This window comes from Carassius gibelio, chromosome B5 (assembly GCF_023724105.1).
Source record: "Carassius gibelio isolate Cgi1373 ecotype wild population from Czech Republic chromosome B5, carGib1.2-hapl.c, whole genome shotgun sequence".
In the NCBI taxonomy this organism is placed as follows: Eukaryota; Metazoa; Chordata; class Actinopteri; order Cypriniformes; family Cyprinidae; genus Carassius; species Carassius gibelio.
This window is the reverse complement of record NC_068400.1, coordinates 34091498-34111849: the sequence shown is the minus strand read 5'-3', so window position 1 is coordinate 34111849 and position 20352 is coordinate 34091498. Positions and strand designations below refer to the sequence as shown.

The 20352-nt window shown below is 36.6% G+C and overlaps 1 protein-coding gene across 3 annotated transcripts; it reads right to left on the bottom strand.

The window, feature by feature from the left end:
• Positions 1-2750: 2750 nt before the first annotated feature.
• gpr107 (G protein-coupled receptor 107) lies at positions 2751-20292 on the bottom strand. Of its 3 annotated transcripts, none has more exons than XM_052556290.1 (18): positions 19873-20292; positions 19566-19688; positions 19273-19323; positions 18461-18549; positions 18203-18345; positions 17548-17576; positions 17402-17458; positions 17126-17248; positions 16892-17025; positions 16660-16735; positions 16352-16425; positions 15170-15287; positions 14924-15054; positions 14716-14759; positions 11566-11615; positions 11096-11179; positions 9537-9658; positions 2751-3745 (listed from the first exon to the last, which is right to left on the bottom strand). In XM_052556290.1, exons 1-18 carry the CDS (start codon positions 19969-19971, stop codon positions 3655-3657), a joined length of 1638 nt encoding a protein of 545 aa, XP_052412250.1. In that variant the 5' UTR covers positions 19972-20292; the 3' UTR covers positions 2751-3654. The 3 variants fall into 3 exon arrangements, with proteins under 3 accessions (XP_052412250.1, XP_052412251.1, XP_052412252.1); XM_052556291.1 differs by having other exon boundaries at positions 17548-17573; XM_052556292.1 differs by having other exon boundaries at positions 18236-18345.
• Positions 20293-20352: the final 60 nt, after the last annotated feature.

Sequence of the window (20352 nt, the reverse complement as noted above, 5' to 3'; positions counted from 1 at the left end):
CAGCTTCATGCAGCTCCGTAAACACCCAGCAGCCTTTGCCAACAGCATCACCTGCTAGAACACTTTCTGAACTACATTGTAGACATTTAGTATATAACTTTAGTATATAGTATAAAATCTTGTAGATTTTAGGTTGTATTTAGTTAAACTTGTAGTTGTCCTGTATTTGTCTGTGGTGACTGATTATTGTTACTTTTCTCAGAATAAAACCAAAATGTAATACATAGTATTAAAAAAAAAAAAAAAAAAAAAATTAAATTTACATGCAGAATGGTTGGCTCCATAGATTACCATGTAACTACATGGGATATAATTATGGTATTCAGATCCACACTACACATCAAATAACCATGGTATTACCATTGGATACCACAATGGAGTTACGTCTGTTAGAGCAAACTATGATTTACACTGATAGTGTACGAAAGCACAGGGCTCACTGCAAATATTGTGATTAATATAGTTTAATGAAAAGCAATTTTCTAAAACAGAATCATTCTGAAAAACAAACAAACAATACAGCCAAAAATCATTAGGAAGGTGGAAGATGCCTATAAAGTGGCCTATAAATAGCGTCCAAGCAAAGAGGGGAAAAAGTAATTTACTTTAAGACTGACTTATGAGATACTGCACAGCAGGAGAAAAAACTGGAAAGTAGCCAGGAACTGAAAGACACTGAGTAGTTTGTAAACGTCATGCAGAAAAAAAGAAAGCATTTCTCTCATCATAAAATGACATGTTGTGCCAAGCATTTGGCTTGCCAAGCAGCACTTTTCTAAAATGATGGAAGCTATATTTGGTAACATGCATACAATATATCTACTGTAGTATCTCAAAAGAGACTTTTATGTTTGATGTTTTCCTTTTAGCTGAAGGTTATGGAAGGATTTTCTTCTAAAGTTGGCCCAGAATACAATGGTTTAATGGAGTCTTCAATCTTTGTCCGCACCTCTGAAGATATTTTTCTCTCAGAAAATGAGACCACAGACCATACAACCCACTGGGCTAAACCAAAGATTTCAGTTGGAGTATATGTGCTACCTTTAAGTCATTAAAGTTATTTAAGATTGCTTTTAACGACTTATTTTCTTTGATCTGTCCTTGTATGGCTATAATGCAAATACCCAAATAAAAAATAGGCAACTAATGTTTATTGAGTTTGCCACTTTCAAGGCTTTGCGACTGTGATCTTTTTAACAGTTCAATAAATAAAAGTGAAAAGTGTGTGAAAGTGACGTGACATTCAGCCAAGTATGGTGACCCATACTCAGAATTTGTGCTCTGCATTTAACCCATCCGAAGTGCACACACACAGAGCAGTGAACACACACACACACTGTGAACACACACCCAGAGCAGTGGGCAGCCATTTATGCTGCAGCGCCCGGGGAGCAGTTGGGGGTTCGATGCAATCTCAAGGGCATGAAGGTGAAGGTGAAGAGAGAACTGTACATGCACTCCCCCCACCTACAATTCCTGCCGGCCCAGGACTCGAACTCACAATCTTTCGATTGGGAGTCTGACTCTCTAACCATTAGGCCACGACTTGCTCCAAAAATACTTCCCAAAAAAGGCCACAGCAGAAGCAACCTGCGATTCTGCAAGGCAAGTTACAGACAATAGGTGTTTTTTTTTTTTGTTTTTTTTTCTGAATGAATCAGTGTTTTGGAGGAATCTGTTTTTTAAATTATTCAAATACTAATTTTAGGAACATTTCCTTGATGCCACCTAGTGGCGTAATAATGTCACCTGCAGAAAGAGTCACTGATGAACGCTCAGCCAATCAAATTCGATCTATAACCCCTGACCTCCTAGTGGTACATTAATACTGTGCAGTTAGCCTTTTAAGAGATAACCATAGCTTCAAATCAAGTAGGCTAATTTAGCTTTAAATAATAAGTACAAGTGATTTTAATAATACAAACTTTTAATCAAGCCAGATAAGAACAAAATTAAAATACAGTACTACTGAGTACCGTACAGTACATATATAACATTTTCTTTTAGTGTACAAATAATGAATATCTGTAAGTTAATTTCAGCAAATAATAACTAGAAAAATATAAATCGCCACACTGTTTTGTTATAAACAGACAATCCAAGTGACCTAAGGTAAGTAAGACAATAAACTGATTAATATGAAGTAATCAAGTAGCACATAATCGCTATTATTAGATTCAAAACAAGGGATAACATTTGCAAAACAGAACATCTAATGCATGTTAACATCTTGTGCTTCACTTCATCTGTTCTAAATTTAACTACTGAAGCTTGCATCTGTCCCCATTATTATTATTAAGGGATAATGGATAAGAAACTAAATGTAATTTTCTATGCAGGCACAAGGGGAATAGAATTAGCATTTTGGAATTGTCCTATCCTCAGCAGCCAAAACTCATCATTAGTCCCTATCTGACATTTTGTCAACATCAGATGCTCTTAATGGCACTTGAGCAAAAGTGAGCACAGCACTCCAGTCTTGTGAATTAATTATAAGCAAGCCGTTTGCTTCAGTGCTGTCAAATGATTACAGTGTCCAAGCATGATAAGATACTGCCTGAACATTAGTGTTTATGATCACTTTTTGTAAATATAAAGAGTGGACAATTTGTCCTAACAAAATACCAGTCCACCATGTGTATTCCTTATGTTGAAAAACTAAATCTTCATGTATACAGAATGCATAAAAACACCGATACGAATAGATATTTACACTCTTATAACAAAATATAAAAGACAAATACAAAGGAAACCATTGCACAATTTAATACTGAAACACAATTTCATAAAGCTTGCTCAAAGATAACTGAAAATTAGCAAAATATTAAACCTCAAAATAAAAGCTTCCATTGCATCACCAGCCGTCATAAATTACAAGATCCCTTAAATCATTTTAATCTACGTTTAATACATTTGAAATACATGTTTCTGGACACACTGGAGCTATTTCGTGAAGATCCATCATCATCCATCCTTATTAAATCACAAATACTGAAAAACATTTGAAAATACAAAGCAGCTGTCATCAAATCTTACTAAGCTTGAATACTGTACATCTTATTTTTTTTTTACATGAATCTGGGTTATGTTTGTTTTAAGGGCCTGCATATTTACATAAAAAGTGATTCATTTTGAGAACTCAGAGCAGTCAATAATTAAATTTAAATAATAGCTCAAAGATACTTCACAGACCAGCTATTTTCTGCACATCGCAGTGACCTCACGTAAGCTTTCACTTGACGAGAGTGTATCTGTTAAAGTGCAACAGAGTGTCCAAGATCAAGCAATGTGCCGGAAGGTCAAAAGAAAAGAAGAAAACCAAAAAAAAAAAAAAAGATTTGCACTCTCTGTCTCTCTATCACTCACTCTCACACACACACACACACACACACAATCATCAAGGTAAAATAAAAATAAAGCACAACACCAAACGTGTCAATTAAAACTACAGTGGCAAAAGGAATCATGGAGTGCCTTATTGTGAATTCTTCATACTGTCTGTGCCACATTTACAGAGATAGACATATATGTGGATATGGAGTGCGGTATCTTCACATGTGATTATGAGAGAAGGTCCACTGCGAATTCTGCGCATGAATATCCCACTTCAGTAGTCCGAGGCACACAGAACCGACAGAGAATTTTTTTCTTCCATTATGCCATGCTCTCTCTCTCCTCTGATGGGCCGTTTGACAGTTTCTTCATTTTCTTAACGCCCTCTCCCACGGCTGTTGAGGTAGTTACACTGAAAGGAAAATGAAGAGCCACATTAACAACAGAATCAAACTCCGATGTGTAACAAAAGCAGGGATAATTTGTCATTTGAAGCTGAACATTTAAATACTCAACCACAAAATATTGGAGAGCTAAAACCGTTTCTACAACATATTTGGTTATGTGCTTCTTCAGTGCGGACATGAAAGAAGTTGAATCTTGGTCAGTAATGTGGTTCTGAAATAGCTAACTAAAAACAGGTCCTCAAATAATTTCAGACTGTCCCAATTTTCTGAGGAAAGCCCTTCAGCGATCTAGCATGCAATCAACTGATGTTTAATTCATGAAATACTGAATCAGTTTCTTTAAAAACAAAAAATCATCTCTTAATCTTTCTGTTTTCAAAGAAGATCTGAAACACTGTGCAACAATTTTCAAAACAAATGTGTAATTAAACTTAGTGTTTACATTTTGGCATAAAGTAAAAAACCTAGTGTACACTGTACTTGTAAATATTTCCCCACTGGGCCACAAATGTTTGAATCACCTAAACAGAGATCATTGATATACAAGCATTTCCATAAAAATGTGACTGAGTTCACTGCCTAAGCATTCTGAGCGGCAAACATGGACAGAATGTCCTGACCAAAAACTGAGATCATGTGAGAGCAACACGTACGCATAAACTCACACGCGTTCATACTCTGCCCTTCTGTTCCTAATAATCGCACTGCATATGGCCAGACTGTACCAGCAAACTGTTCACGGCTCAGATGCACCACACATCTACAGTATTAGGACCAACTGTTGCTGAAAAAACATGACATTTACCCACTTGAGGTCCATTTTAATTCAGGTCAAATGTCAGAGACGAGAAAAACACTGGAGGAGTACAGTGTACTAGAATAAAATTAGTTGTGAGATACAGCGAATTAAAATATATTTTTCAGAGATTCAGAATGCTATACACAACCACTGCTACAGAACAGAATCACAGCAGGGATCAGCTCCAAGGTAATTGTAAAGACATTCACCACACGGTCAGAGAGCACAGCACCAGTCCAGTTCTCCACTCAGCAGCAGCCTCAGACCGCTGATACACAAAGCACAAAATAAAGGCTGTGGAAAACGGCAAAAAAAAAAAAAAAGTACTCTGCTAAATGTGTGTATGTGTGTGTGTATACAGTCTATGGTGTACATATTTTAGAGGTGGGCATAGATTAATTTTAATCTAGATTAATCTCACTATGATCTTGAAATTAATCTAGATTAAAATGGCTCATTCGAATTCTGCCGATGGCATTCAGAATATGTGTGTTACCCAAATAAAATTGACAAACAGTAAGGGTGTACTCACACTAGCCAGTTTGAACCGTGCCCAAGTGCATTTGACCACCAAAGCGCGGTTCGTTTGACTAGTGTGAGTGCTCCGAGCCGTGCCTGGGCGCGGCTCGATTGGCCGGCCCTGGCCCGCTTGGAAGAGGTGGGCCAGGGCACGGTTCAGTTGGACTCGGGCGCAGTTCGCATGCAGTGTGAGCGCTAACCGTGCCGGAGCACGGAAAAGGACGCGTTGCATCACGGTTTTGCGACGCTCCAAAACCAACATGGCAGGGAAAGGGTCGCTTTGGTCTACGGCAGAGGTGCAAAACTCTTAAAAAACTAAAAACTGCAAAGTCCTTGCTGCACTTCAGCTGGTACCTTGCAAACACCCTCATACGAGCAGCACGATTACGTGAAAATTTTCGCGCCACTAAGGCGACACATCTGTTTAACAACAGGCTGTGGACCAAACAACACAAAATTATCCACAAAGAAAACAGAGCGATGCACTCCATTGTGTTCAGAGAGCGCCGCTCTTCCTGTTTATCCCGAAACCGTCGCACCATAATGACGTAAGCGTGCTCCGGCACGAATGCTGAAACCCTATATGTGAGTGCAGGCCAGAGGGGGAGTGGGGAGGGGGGGACAATCGTACTCGGGCCCGGTTCATGGCAACCGTGCCTAGTGTGAGTACACCCTAAGTCTTTGAGAAGGGGTTTATCAAGCTAGATGGTGCATTAGAAATGTACATCTCCTGTTTCCAAAATGCATCACAAACTGCTTGAAAAAGCTGTAAACTAATTCCACATTGCACAAGCGGGGACCCGGTGAAGGTTGTACCAGTGGGCCCTGTTTGAAATTGTCTAATTTGTATGTTCGTTTATTTTTATTTATTTGTGCTATTTACACAATGTTTAAGTTTTTTTTTTCAAGTTTGTAGGTGTCAAAGTACAGAAACTAAATAATTAAATGTAAAAAAGCACTGGATAGTCTTCAATGTAAAAATGAAATATACAATGAAACCTACATTTATTCAGACACCTTCAACATTTCTCACATTATTACAGTTTTGCTATATATATCAAAAAATATATCTGGTGTCTGAATAATTTTTGGTTTGACTGTTAAAACTACAAAGTAGACAAGAGCAGTGAGTGATTTTCATTTTCATTTTCTTGGATTAACATTACAGCAGCCAGTAGCTAAATTAGGCGCGGTCACTTCAAGAGACGATGAACGCATGGAGTTGCATTCTGGGATGTGGCGGCCCTGATGCTAGCCTCACGAATGTAAACATACAGCAAGTTGAACGAGAAGAGATGAGTAGAGAGAAAGAAAAAAAGATGTCAAAATCGTGAAAATGTTGTGGGATTTATAGGGATACGCTAAATATGGATGCCAGGGACCGGTATGTGGACAAAATCGGCACTATTAACGGTTTGGATCCATATGAAATTCCCAACAAATAGTAGAGTACTGACGGAGACTTGCAGCCGCACTTTTGCATTACAGATATCTTCGGCTACCTTGATTGTTTTGTGAGCACCTACACTTCAGAATAGTTCCGAAGCTACAAGTCATTGAAGTCTCATGTACAGTTCACAAATGGATGGGTATTTTCCTGTAAAATATCCCGTGAGCTCTTCAATCGGACCTGTCAAGTCTCTGTGTTGTTGTCCTGTTGCTACTCCTTGTCCTTCCAGCGAAACAGCTGTTTTCTAAGCATCGTTTTGCTTACTTGAAAGCAACCTTAGCGTGATGTTGGGCTTTTTAAGATAGCGTGGTTGTTGTGAGAGCATGATTTCACACCAATCTGTAACTAAAGTCACGTTAGACCTAGCTTAACAAATCGCTTAACGTTAGTTAATGCAGCAGTTTTGTAGTTCGAATTTTTTGTGTCAGCAGAGGGATAGCAACAAAAAGATGAATGTTGAAATTTCCAGTATTTTGGATGAGTAACCCAAGAAATTTCCCTTATTTTCAATGTTGACTTAAGCTATATAAATGAATATTCAGATGTTATGGTCTCCGTGGTCGCGTCTCCAAGCAGGAAAGTGGTGTAAAGTTAATCCATTCTCATTTTTTTTCCCCATGGCGATTATATGTTGCGCCATTACACCCCACAATACAGCAACGGTTTACCATGGTTGAAATAGATTTTTAATTAATCAAATTAAGACACATGGATGAGGGGGAGTATGTCTAAACACTGCGCAGTAGTCCGATTGGCAGTAAAGGAGGCTACCAACCTGGCGGCCACGCCAAGTAATGACATCACGACGCCCAAGCCCTATACACATCCCATTTTTTTCCTCAAGCTTTTACTTTCACTTAAGAAATAACTGACAGTTTTTTCGAGCATCATTTCCAAGGTGGATATTTTGACATATTTTGTATGTATTTGTCGGCGCTAGAGCAAAAATAAGCAAATTCGATGTTCAAGTGTTTTGATCAAAACACTTGGAAAACGCTTATTTTTAGCGTCTCGAGACGCCTTTCTCTGCGTGAGCCCTAAACACCAGAGCACCGCGAGTACTATATCGGGCTCTTTCACATCTTGTTGTTTGTTTCAAACTGCGATTTGTATTTGTTCATTCCGGTGCAGGAGGGACTTTGAGGAGAACTTCGCAGAAGAGAGCTCGGTTCAGTGTCACTGTCCGTTAGGCTGGCCTCAGCCAGTCGGTTATATAAAACATCAAGGTGAAAGTCATCATAGCTTGCTTAGTATAGACCCAGCTCCCAACCCAACTTTGAGAATAGATTAACGGTGATATTTTTTTTATCGCCCGATAAGAGTCTCGCGTTAACGCAGCACGTTAACGCCGATAACAGCCCACCACTAATATATATATCAAATTTTCTTCAAATATGTATAAACAGTGACAGTAAGAAAAAAAATTAAAATTAAAATTAAAAAATAAAATTACTGCCTATTTTTGGAATAAACCCTTATTGAGAAAGTGTGCATTAAACTGATTAAAAGTGACATTAAAAACATGCTACATAATTCTTCATATGACTTATTTCATATAGAAACTTGTAAAAAAAGATTTTTGTTATTTGAAATTGTAATAATATTTCACAATATTGTTGCTTTTACTGTGTTTTGATCAAGTAAATGCAGCCATGGTGAGCATTAAAGACTTCTTTAAAACAAGAAGAAAGAAAAGAAAAAAAAAAGAAAATGGAGAAGGACATGTATGGGAAGTTATACATGTAACCCAACTGTTGCACTACATTAAAAGGTGCCTGATTGATTAAATCAATAAACAAATAATAAAAAATAAAAGCACTCAGGGAACTCTGAACCTAAGCTTCGAATGCTCATGAGAGCAGTGCTCTCTATTTTTGTGGTTAGCATCATCCATCTTTTCTGTTCTTTGCAAGACTCAATGAGGACAGCTGAATCAGGTCACACCACAAAATCACCCAAAAAAGTTTTGGGGAAAATAGGCCACAAAAAAAAGCACTCTGCACATTCAGTATTAGGCAGGTGGGAGAGATACTGTGGCAGGAGGAGGAGGAGAAGAAAAAAGGGCAAAGTGCAAGCAAGGAACAAGGACATTTGGAGTAACAGGGCATTTCTGGGAAGTGGCGGGATGGGAGGTGGATAAAGCACATGCCGCCTGAGGGGATGCTGAATATGGGGTGAACGGGAGTTGGGGACTTGAGGGAAGGAGGGGAGGATGGGGGTTGTCAAGGAACAGAACAAGGCTTGGACATCAGGGAGTGAAGAGGAACGCAATCCACCGAGACCTTAGAAAGAAAAATCACCAGGATGGGGAAAATGAAAAAGCCTGGAGAGTCGAAGACATTAAAACACACTGAATCATCTGACCTGATGAGGCCACTCAAAATGCTTCAAAAATAAGCAGCAAATGTTGGGTGTGTGTAAATAAACAGGGCATGACAGGTGCTCTCAGCTAGGGCATGTAATGAGGAAGGCCACTAGGTCCTCCAATCAGGAGAAACCCACTGGGCTTCTTCTAGAGCCATGACAGGTGGCTGGACCGTTGTAAGCCTGTCCGTGTGACCAGGTCACAGCTGGTAATGGAACACAAGAGGGTCACGGTATGTAGAAAAGCTGTGTGCAAAAACACATATAGAAGAAAGATGCCCTTATTATTGATAAGAGTGTTTCATGATTTCTTGTGCATCGTTATAATCACCCGTCATCACTGGCTCTCTGTGCTGTAAGTGAGGCCCATCATCTTGAGGAATCAAATTGTCCTTGATCTTTTGAGATTAAAGAATTATGTACTATAAAAACACATCAAGATGCTGATGTTGTAAGGCAGAAATGTTCTTGAAATGTCCTGTCTTTCTTTACATCCACCATATTTTTCAATGTGGAAGTAAGCTGAAAGAGGAATGAATGAATGATGCATTTATATGCAGCTAAAACATGTGGAAGCAGCTGAAAAGCTTGTATTCAGGTAAAATGGCAGTGCCCACTCTAACGTAAAAAATGTGAAACCAGTTGCATTTACACATTGTCTTACACATTGTCCATCTCCATATCTTCGTCCTCCACAGATAGCAGTAGGTAGGGGTTGTAGGAGGCTGGCTGGAACTTGTGTCCAGTTAAGAAGAAGAAGGTCAGAGTGGCCAGTTCATCCAGCAGCTACAAATAAAAGAACAAAACAAAAAATATATCATCAATATACTTTTTTTTTTTCCTATGCACTTATCCTATGAACCATGTACTCAGTCATCTAGTATTCATTTTACATGGAAAGCTGTTAAATGTATTAAGTGTTCAAAAACCCAGATTATATATTTTTTGGTTAATTAAGTGCATTTGAAGAATGGAACAGAATTGGGCAGAAGCACACAAATATGTACAATTGATTAAACAATGTAAAACCATGGTGGGATCTCACTGATTTTAAGAATTAGAGGGAAAACTTCACAAAGCCACTGAAGTAGACTCAAAACATTAAAAAGTGCACTACTGCCACAAATCGACACTTGAGCACAGGATACCTAAGGTGGGTGTTATTTATAAAGAAAAAGAAAACTACAATTGGCCTCACATCTCATGCTGTTTGAACAGCCAAATAATCAAACCAAATAGAGAATTGAAATAGGATTTAAAATGGCAAAGCTGCATGTTAACTTGGTGAAGATAATAATGGCTATATACTCCTTTAACATGTTTAAAGGGGTCATGAACTGTTTATTTTGACATATAAAAGGTCGTTGTGCAGCAAAAACATACCATAAGTTTCAGGACTTTCTTGTTAGACAGTATAAACAGGTTATACTGAAGACAGTGTGCCAAATCAACAGCTTGTGAAAATGTACTACTCTATTAAGTAATACTGTGGCTAAACACTGCCTCCACAGCAAATCATCAACGTCTGCTTCTACATCACTGCCTGTTTAGCCCCGCCCACAGACTCAAGCATGTAGTGTGAATAACAGGTCTTTGCAGAAAACATTTTATCATCATTTACTCACCCTCGTTTCATTCCAAACCTTTATAAGTTTCTTTCTTATGTTAAACATAGAAGCAAAGCAGTTGTTGGTCCCCATTGATTTCCACAGTAAGGAAATTAATTCTAAAGATATTATATATACACACACACACACATATATACATATATATATATATATATATATATATATATATATATATATATATACATATATATATATATATATATATATATATATATATATATATATATATATATATATATATATATTAAGCTAACTGAGATTTGTTATAGCACTTGCATATCACTGCTCTTTTGTTGATTTTGATTGCTTCCATTGTCTCACTTGGATAAAAGTGTCTGCTGAATGACTAAATATAAGTATATAGTATAAAATAAATTACCAGCATCCTTCAAAAGATTTTATATTTCAAAATATTTATGTTCAACATAAGAAAGAAACTCATACAGGTTTGGAATGACATGACGGCGAGTAAATGATTACTGAATTTTCATTTTTGAGTGAAAAATGTTGAATATGTTGCCATGAACTTCTTATCTGCCTGATGCCATGTTAAATCTGTTTTGTAAGTTTGTAAGTTTGAGTATCCATCACTCACCTGGTAGAGCCACTTCCATTGGAAAGGAACTATGACCTTGATGAGACTGGCAATGATGCGGGTGAAATAAATATAGCATACAATCTGTGACACAGAAAAGAGACCGTAAGGAGAAGAGAGACCAACAGAGGAGTGATTCACTTATCTAAAGGATTAGATAATTGTGTTCCAATGTCTCAAATGACTGATCACATTTAACAAAGACAATCAAACAAACAAAGAGCTGTAACAAAATGAAGAACAAATTTATCTAAGGTTTTGGACTAGTTAGGTCAATAATGAAATAAGTAAATGAGACATTGATAAAGTGAACTCCTCATTGTCAGATGTTCTTAAATCAAGCAAATTAAGCACAACTAATAAGTCTAATAATTCTCATGCCATGACAGGCACCAGGCACGTGTCCGTTTAAAATCACTGTGTCTGAATATAAGTGAGAATGACAGTGAGACAGTGGAGTGTATACATACCATCACATAATAGTGCCTAAAAAGTTTCAGTTGAGCCAGATTGACGGCAGCTACAAAGGGAAAGAGAAGCCAAACATTACAATTAAAACAGAGCGAGAGAGGGGATGAGCTGTCCTTTTACCTTTCATGCTTCAATTACTAAGCTTCTCGCTCCTGCTGTGAAAATTGTTAAAATCAGAAGGCAATCAAAGAGTATATCTTTGTGCCCTGCGAGCGACAGGCAGAAGATGAAAGCAGGAAAAAAATGTGATAGGCAGCAATGAAACAATGATTACTCGAGAGGGAAAAAAGGGTGGTGATTGCCTGGAGAGAATATTTTCTCTTCAGTATAGGATTATATGAAGTTGTAATAGGCAACACATAGTGGTGCTTCAATATATGTATCATATATTGTGCCTAAATATTTCCACTTTTGTAACTTATAAGAGTTCTTTTTTCTCTCTACTTGCAAAAATTGGGACACAAACAGTGGGGCTAAGGGAATAACCTGCTTCATTTTAAGTGCTGATCTCCCTCTCTCTCTCACACACACACACACACACACACACACACACACACTCCTACTCGTTCATACAATCTAATATCAGTGGGAAAAAGTTACTGTAAGCATGTTAGCTTGAAAATAGACATCCTCAGGGATCACATCAAAGATCTGAAATAAAGACAGCACACATTCATTCCAAGCTACCAACCTGAAAAATCCTCATTCAGCAACCGACACTATTTAAGAAGCATAATGCACAGCAGGAAGTTGTCATCAAAACCTGTACTTCTCTCATTAAGCGTTTTTTTCTTAGCAGGAGGTTAAGGGTTTTATATGTAAGATTTAAAGCATTGATCTAAAAACGTCTGGTTTTTAATCTAAGTCAATTCAAAGGATAAAGAGCCTTCTAAGCAAATCCTACAACAAACATAGTTAACAGACAGACCAGTACTTCTGATTGTTCCGAAGCTTCACTAGTTAAATGCATGCATTTTTAAATACCATTTATGTAACTGGCTAAAACAGATACAATTAGATTAAAAGTATATCAGCTTAAATGTATATTGTATCTAGTGTATAAAGGTATACAAGGACAGTTATAGTAAAATATAGTAATATTATGAAACGTATAGTAAAACAGTAATATTATGAAATTATTAGTTAAAAATAACTTAATGAATACGCCCAAACTTTTGAACAGATGCTACAGAGGCAGATGATACAGAATAATTGGATAAACAATAATTCCATGACCAACACCTTTTCCTGATGCTTTGCAACTTATTTTAAAATTATTATGCAAATAAAGCACACTGAAATAAAAAAATTCAGCTCATAAACTGGAATGAGGATATGCAGGTATTTAACTTTAAGAAGAAAAGAAAAACAGCACAAAAATTAAACTTGCAATGCAGAATATCTGTATTTTTTCACAGATGATGGAATTTGCAGAGATCCCTTGCTGCAGGGTTGGATCGGTCTACCCATTCCCTGGATTTGTGGGTAGGATAAAGTCATAACCCAGGCTGGTTTCTCTGAGCTATGACATTTGCAAGCTGCCTGGCATCTGCTGTCACAACAGGCAACAGTGCTCAGCTGCAGAGCACATGCCAATGTGAGCATCTCTAGCAGGATCCATTTTTCCACTCTAAAACTATCAAACCACAACAGAGAAATACTGTGTGTTGTTTCATTTTAGTAACAAATGTTTGCAGATGCGAAGACTTCATGCATGCACTGTTTGCTCAAAGGAATGAAAAACTAAACCCTGACCAAACCCCTGCGTGACTCACTGTGGTCAGTGTTTAATGACGACTAGATCCATCAGTGTTTTCAGATTAGGATCAGTTCATCTGACTTATGGCATGCTAACACAAAATCAATACACACAATTACTGCTTATAATGGGCAAATCATTGAAATATAGTGACTTAAATTCTCTTAAATTAAACAGTAATTCTCCATATTAAAAAATTGGGGGGCATTATTTTTTTTTATCATACGTCTCTTTCAAGACTGCATTTATTTTATCAAAAATACAGTAAAGACAATAATAATGTGAAAAAATGGTAGGTAAAAAATGTTAGCCTGAATGCACTAAGTTGCATTGGATAAAAGTGACTGCTAAATGCATACATTTTTATTAAATATAATTAAAAAATGGTTACGATTAAAAATCTTTTTTTTTTTTTTTTTATTAATTCCTTTGATGGTAAAGCTGAATTTTCAGCAGCCATTTGGTGCTCACTAAAACTTTTCTTATTGCTTTCGCAGTAGAAACAGTTTTGCTTCTTGATGCTTTTGTGTAAACTAGAACACATTTTTCAGGGTTTTTAGATGAATAGAAGGTTCAAAAGAACAGCATTTATACAAAAACGGAAATCTTTTATAACATTATAAATGTCTTTACTGTCACTTATGATGAAGTGAATGCATCCTCCTTACGGAATCAGCTTCCAGAAGAGATCAGATGTGCTAAAACATCAGCCACTTTTAAATCTAGACTCATCTGTTTAGCTGTGCATTTACTGAATGAGCACTGTGTGATGTCCAGACTGATTGCACTGTATTTTATGAATTGTACTGTTTATGAGACCCGATTAAAAAATTCAACGTCATTTTCAACGTTTTTAAATTCATTGTTTTATTTTTGTGATTTTACTTTCTTTTATGTGAAGCACTTTGAATTACCATTGTATATGAATTTTGCTATATAAATAAACGTGCCTTGCCTTGCATAAAAGTATTAATTTCTTTAAAACAACAACTTATAAGGCTATTAAAAAATAACAACGACTAAGGCTGTAAGTAAGGGCTATATTTCATTTACATTGCAGGATTTACTATTTGGTTAACATATGTCACAGCATATCTAGAACTGTTGCATTCTGGAAGATTCAGTTTCAAGCCATAAAGACCACGTCTCTTGAATAGCATGTAGAGAACAGCCAAATGTGAAAGAGGACAGCTCACACGACCAAGAAAAGCATTTGGAGAGATTAAAAATACATACTGTCCACAATATTTCATTTCAAATGGTTTAAACATTGTGACACATGACTGACGTCTTTTACAGCTGGTGATAAAAATAATGGTTCATGTGATGATCAAGTTTTATATCAGAATGAACTGCTGACCAGAAAGTGCTCTAATAATGTTTGACATACCTTTCCCATCTGATGCTGATGCCTCTTGTAAATGTCTTATTGACCTATCAAACAAAAACAATTGTTTTTAGAATTAAACTTCTACAAATAAAAAGCCAGAACAGCCTACCATTTATTCATATAATAGACATCAGTCAATTAGTCAAGAAATTATATCAGTGATAGTATAGAAAATTAAATCTGAGCCATGAAGATGCAGAGCACTAACCAGACAACTGGAAAGAGAATAGCCCCGCAGCACAGCAGATCTACCAGAAACAAGATCTCCATCCACAGACCATACTCAGTGGAGCCCTCCTCGGTGGACTCGATAATGATGTATGCCACATTGGCCAGAACCTGATATCACAAGACCACGTAATATTCATAAATGTATTTATCACAGAAGAAGAGTAGTTAAGCTTAAAAAGGTCATTGACAACATACTCTCTTAAAAAAAAAAAAAAAACAATACCTGCAGGGGGATGACTATCATGAAGATCTTTTTGTCTTTATCCGAGAGGATTTGCTTGACAAAGCCCGAGCCAGTTCCTATTAATGCTATAGTGATGAACAACAGTGCCCCCTTCAGTCTGCACAAATGAAAACATTCAGCAAAATTAAACAAACCACTCACATTGCTGAATTACTGTTATAGAAATCATGACAACAGTGCAGTGGATTTAACACAGAAAAAAAGTTCACTACCCACCTAATCAACAAACCAAACTTTTCTTCAGAAAAAAAAACAAAAAACATTGGAATACATCAGTGGGTCTCTGCATATTTTGTATGCATCTCTTATCACTTAAGTCTGTTCTATTCACAGGCAATCACAGGATATTTAGTTTAAAGGGAATGTATATGCTCCATTCAAATTTAAATTAGCATTTAAATATTTATTTAAAGTATAATTATGTCACACTTCTCTAGTAAGTTTCGTCTGTGTGTGAAGATTCTGCAGGCCTTGGTGTAGCTCAAATCCATAAATTAATGTCCTGAAGTGAAGTAAACTTTAATGGACTACCTGTGCTCAGAGAGTAGGGAGCAATGAACACTGTGTAGGGACCTAGTCGATCAGAACACAGTTCATTCATGGAGCTCTCTTCTAACGAGCTGGATATCTGAATTAGTTGTGTTAAATAAGAGAGACGGCAACATATGATGAGTGGGGGGGTCACCAGGACTGGGATTGAGAATCACTGCACTACATGACTTTGTAGTCGACTAGCAGTCTCCATTAGAAACACCACTGGTTGCTGAAAGTCAAAGCCAGTGTGTAGATTTTGGGAAGTTAGAATCGATCGACTTCACATAGAATGGTGTGATGCACAGACACAGAATCTGAAGTCATCAGCTTCAGACAATTCATTCAAAGGGTTTCAAACAAGCTGACAAGAGTGTAGTAATGTTTGAACTTTAGTCAGTTGGTGTAGAAGGTCTAGTTTTTTACCATGTAACCGTTTTTAAAGTAAGCAAGTATATGATGCCTAGTGTTTTAAAATCTGCTCAGATTCTAAATGTTGTGTTGTACATACATCAGTCTTTTTTTAACCTTATATGACAGTTCTTCACCTTATTTCTGTCTTATCCAGTTACATTTCTCTCACACACACACACACACACACACACACATACTTTATATTTATGAACTTACAAGTGAGTAATGTAATAGGCCACAGCCCAGCTTTCAATGGGAAAGCCCTGATTGGAAATGTAGTAGTAGTCAATCTGTAAAATAGGAATATAATCGTTAAAAACAATGTAATGCTGCTTTTTGCCTTGGGCATCTAGTTTGGTGTGATTCATAGACCAAAATCTAACTGCATTTCAAATCTGCATTTCCCCTCATTTGAAAGGTTTATATGAAACTAACAAGGTTTGCTAATTTATAATGTATGATTTGGATAAAAATAATGTTCTTTACGTAAAAAAACAAAAAAAAACAAATAGGTAAACACTCACTGAATGGAAAATAAGGGAAAGGGACTTTGTGAATGGAAGAGCAGCCATCAGCCAATGAATCTTGTAAACATCAGAACTAAAAAAAGAAATGTACACATAGTAATCACAAAATCTGCTTTACTAATTTAACAGGAGACCATATGAGACTTTGCTGCTCTCTACTGGTCATTTCTTGTAACATGTAAACCATCAAATAGAAGATGTACATAAGGTCTGTTATTGTAGCACTTACCTATGTGTACGCAAAACATGAACCCACAGCGTGCCGATGAGAAAGAAGAACATGGACATGCAGATGTAAAGCTTAGGTAAAGGTATCTCTCCTGCAGAGAGAAAGCTGTCTGGATTCTTTTCCTCGATGTTGATCTGAAATCATATTTACTGCTTGAGTACAAACTTGTACTTTATGACTTGTACTTCATTACATTTAAGGATACAGTACTTTAGAACTCAGAGAAACACTCACATCAATGCTGAAAGGCAGCATGGCTGACAAAGAGCTGTCCTGGTTTAATAGCAAAGAGTAGCAGTTGTAGAAATAAAAGTTATAAAGGCCTTGCTGCTCATCCGTTGTGACATTGAAGTAAAACTAAAACAAGAACAGGTCAGTCAGTGGAGAGCACAATTGGGCAGAAGTTCAAAGAAGTACACCTTGAAACGGCCAGGTATTATTTCAGTTCAGAACTAGCTTGATGTACTTCAAAGCCCCATGAGCTCTTAGCAAAACCACTTCATGTCCCACCTGAAACGAGTAGATTTTGCCTTTGTTCTGAAGAGGATAGGTATCTTCTGTCTTGTTCTGGAGAGATAATAACATTACAGTCAGTAAATGCAGAAATGAGACTTATTCAGAGCATATTTTCAGACTAAATTAAAAACGGATTTCACCTCAACATCTCGCTTGGACTTAGAACCTGCTACAAATTAACAGGAGAGAAACACAACATCTAATTGAATTGTAGACAAAAAAACAACAACAACAGCAAAATTGAAAATGTATGAGTTAAAAGGCTTTCATTTACAACACAAATGGGATGAAAATATTTATTAACTATTGTTAGAAGAGTTTCTCATGCTCACCAAGGCTGCATTTATTTGATCAAATATGTGGTACAATTATAAAACAATTTATCTATCTGATTCTGAATATATTTGAAAACTTTCATTGATTCCTATGATGGCAAAATTAATTTTCAGCATCATTACTCCAGTGTCACACGATCACTCATAAATCATTCTAATATTCTGATTTGGGGTTCAAGAAACACTTCTTAAAACAGTTATGCTGCTTAATTATTTTCTGGAAATTGTTATATTTTTTCCAGGATTCTGTGATGATGAGAAAATTTAAAAGGACATAATTTATTTGAAACCGAAATCCTTCGTAACATTAATAACTACAGTAAAGATATTTATAATGCATGCATCCTTGCTGAATACAAGTATCTTACAATGAATTAAAATCTTACTGACCCCAAATTTGAAATTGTACACATGGTGTATGCCATGATGTGATATTCAGTTCAAGATAAGAAAGATTTACTTTTAGACTCAGATCCATCATCTGGTCCCTTGCCTTGGGGATCTTGGCCCTTTTCAGCTTGTTGCTCCACCACAATATTTTTGGGGACCACATGTATGATTTTGGGAAACACACCCAACTCTGCTGAAGTCTTCATCCTCACTCTAAGGATATTGCAAGTCATGACAGACCAATCAAAAACTGGATAATCATAATACTTCCAAATTAATTTTAATTGAGAGACACAGAGGAAAAAAAAAATGTGATAGTAAAACTCACAAGTTATTTTTGAAGTCCAGCAACAGAAGCACCCCTGCATAAGTACTACTTGGATCCTTTTTCAGAGGACAGTAGTCAAGACCCTCGTCCTGCGTGTTGATAAGAGAGGTCATCGGTTATCGGACTCAGTTTGACTGAAAGATCATACAGTGAATGGCCAACGCAATGTTAGCTTTAATCTAATGTGTGACCCATGAACACAAAACCAGTCATATGGGACATTATTTTTTTTTTATTGGGATTTATACATGAATAAATGAGCTTTCCACTGAGGTATGGTTTGTTAGGATATGACAATATTGGCCGAGATACAACTCTTTGAAAATATGGAATCTGAGGGTGCAAAAGATAAATAAATAAAAGAAAAATACTGAGAAAAGTCTCCTTTAAAGTTCTCAGCAATACATATTACTAATGAGAAATTAAGTTTTGATATATTTACAGTAGGAAAATTTCTTCATGGAACATGATCTTTACTTAATATCATAATAATTTTTGGCACAGAAAAATGAAAAATGTATTAATTTTAACCCATACAATGTATTGTTAGATATTGCTATAAATATACCCGTGCGACTTATGACTGGTTTTGTGGTCCAGGATTACATATTACATTGTATGAATCATAATGTACTGCTATTAAATCCTTAACTGACAGAGATTGCCAAGTTACAGTGGTTAATTTATGGCAATACTAACTTAAACTAACAATAATAATCTACAGACACGTTTAATTTACACAACACTGATACCAAAACTGTACAGCAAAAGCAAAGAATTAGATTCAGATGGAGTGAAAGGCAGAGACTGACCAGATATGTGGAGAAGCCATTATTGCTTGCACGATCTAGGCTAAAACCAATCTGCAATAAATAAATGAAGACAAATTAATTTAAATAAAAGAAAATACATTAGAAATATATTTCATACAGAACCCCAGTCAGATATACATGATCAACATACTGCAGGTGATATACATTTATTTTAATTTCATGATAATGAGAAATGGTCTCGTATAAAATGAGAGAGAGAGAGAGAGAGAGAGAGAGAGACACAGAGAGAGAGAGAGAGGGAGAGAGGGAGAGAGGAAGAGGGAGAGACTGACCGTGGAGCTGTCAATGTTCTCCGGCTTCCCATCAGTGAAGCTGAGGCTGAGGTTGTTCATGCTCATATAGCCATCTTTATAAAAGCCGAATGTGTTTAGATGGACCCGCTGACGGATGTCATCCTGAGACGGAACAAGTCATGGATGCGTTCGAATTATCATCGGTTTAATGACAATTGCATTATAACAACAAAACGGTTATGATTGATAAGGCAGCATCAGTTGCTTTAAACAACAGGGACGACAATACAGTGACTATACGAATATTTCATAAAAACATTTCAGGCACAGCACAATACACACAAACCTTAAGTACGAGGTGATGGAGTCGACATTGACCTTCTATGATAAGAGCCGTTATAATCGCACTAATAACTGTAAACATACACCTCTTCCCGGTCGCCATTTTAAAAACCGCTTTAAAAATAAGAACAGGCCAATCGTACTATTATTTCCGGTTCACATACTTAATAAACGACGCCCTCTAACCTTTCTTTTACTGTCTATATGCCTCTAACGGACGAATGATAGAGCTGTGAAATGTCTTCCAAGTTCCGACTGGGATCAGTTTTCTTAATTTTGCTAAGTTGGTTTTTAACAACAAAGAAATATTTTTTTAAACATCCCCATTTGTGAAAAAATGTGTGGTAATTATGAGTGTTTGAAATATTAGGATAAATAGTATGCAGTTTCTACAATATAAAGAATTGATATGAAGAATCTCTGCAGTGTCCGTGTTTATATTTATAGTTTATATACAAATTAGTCTAAAATACTATGCTTCACT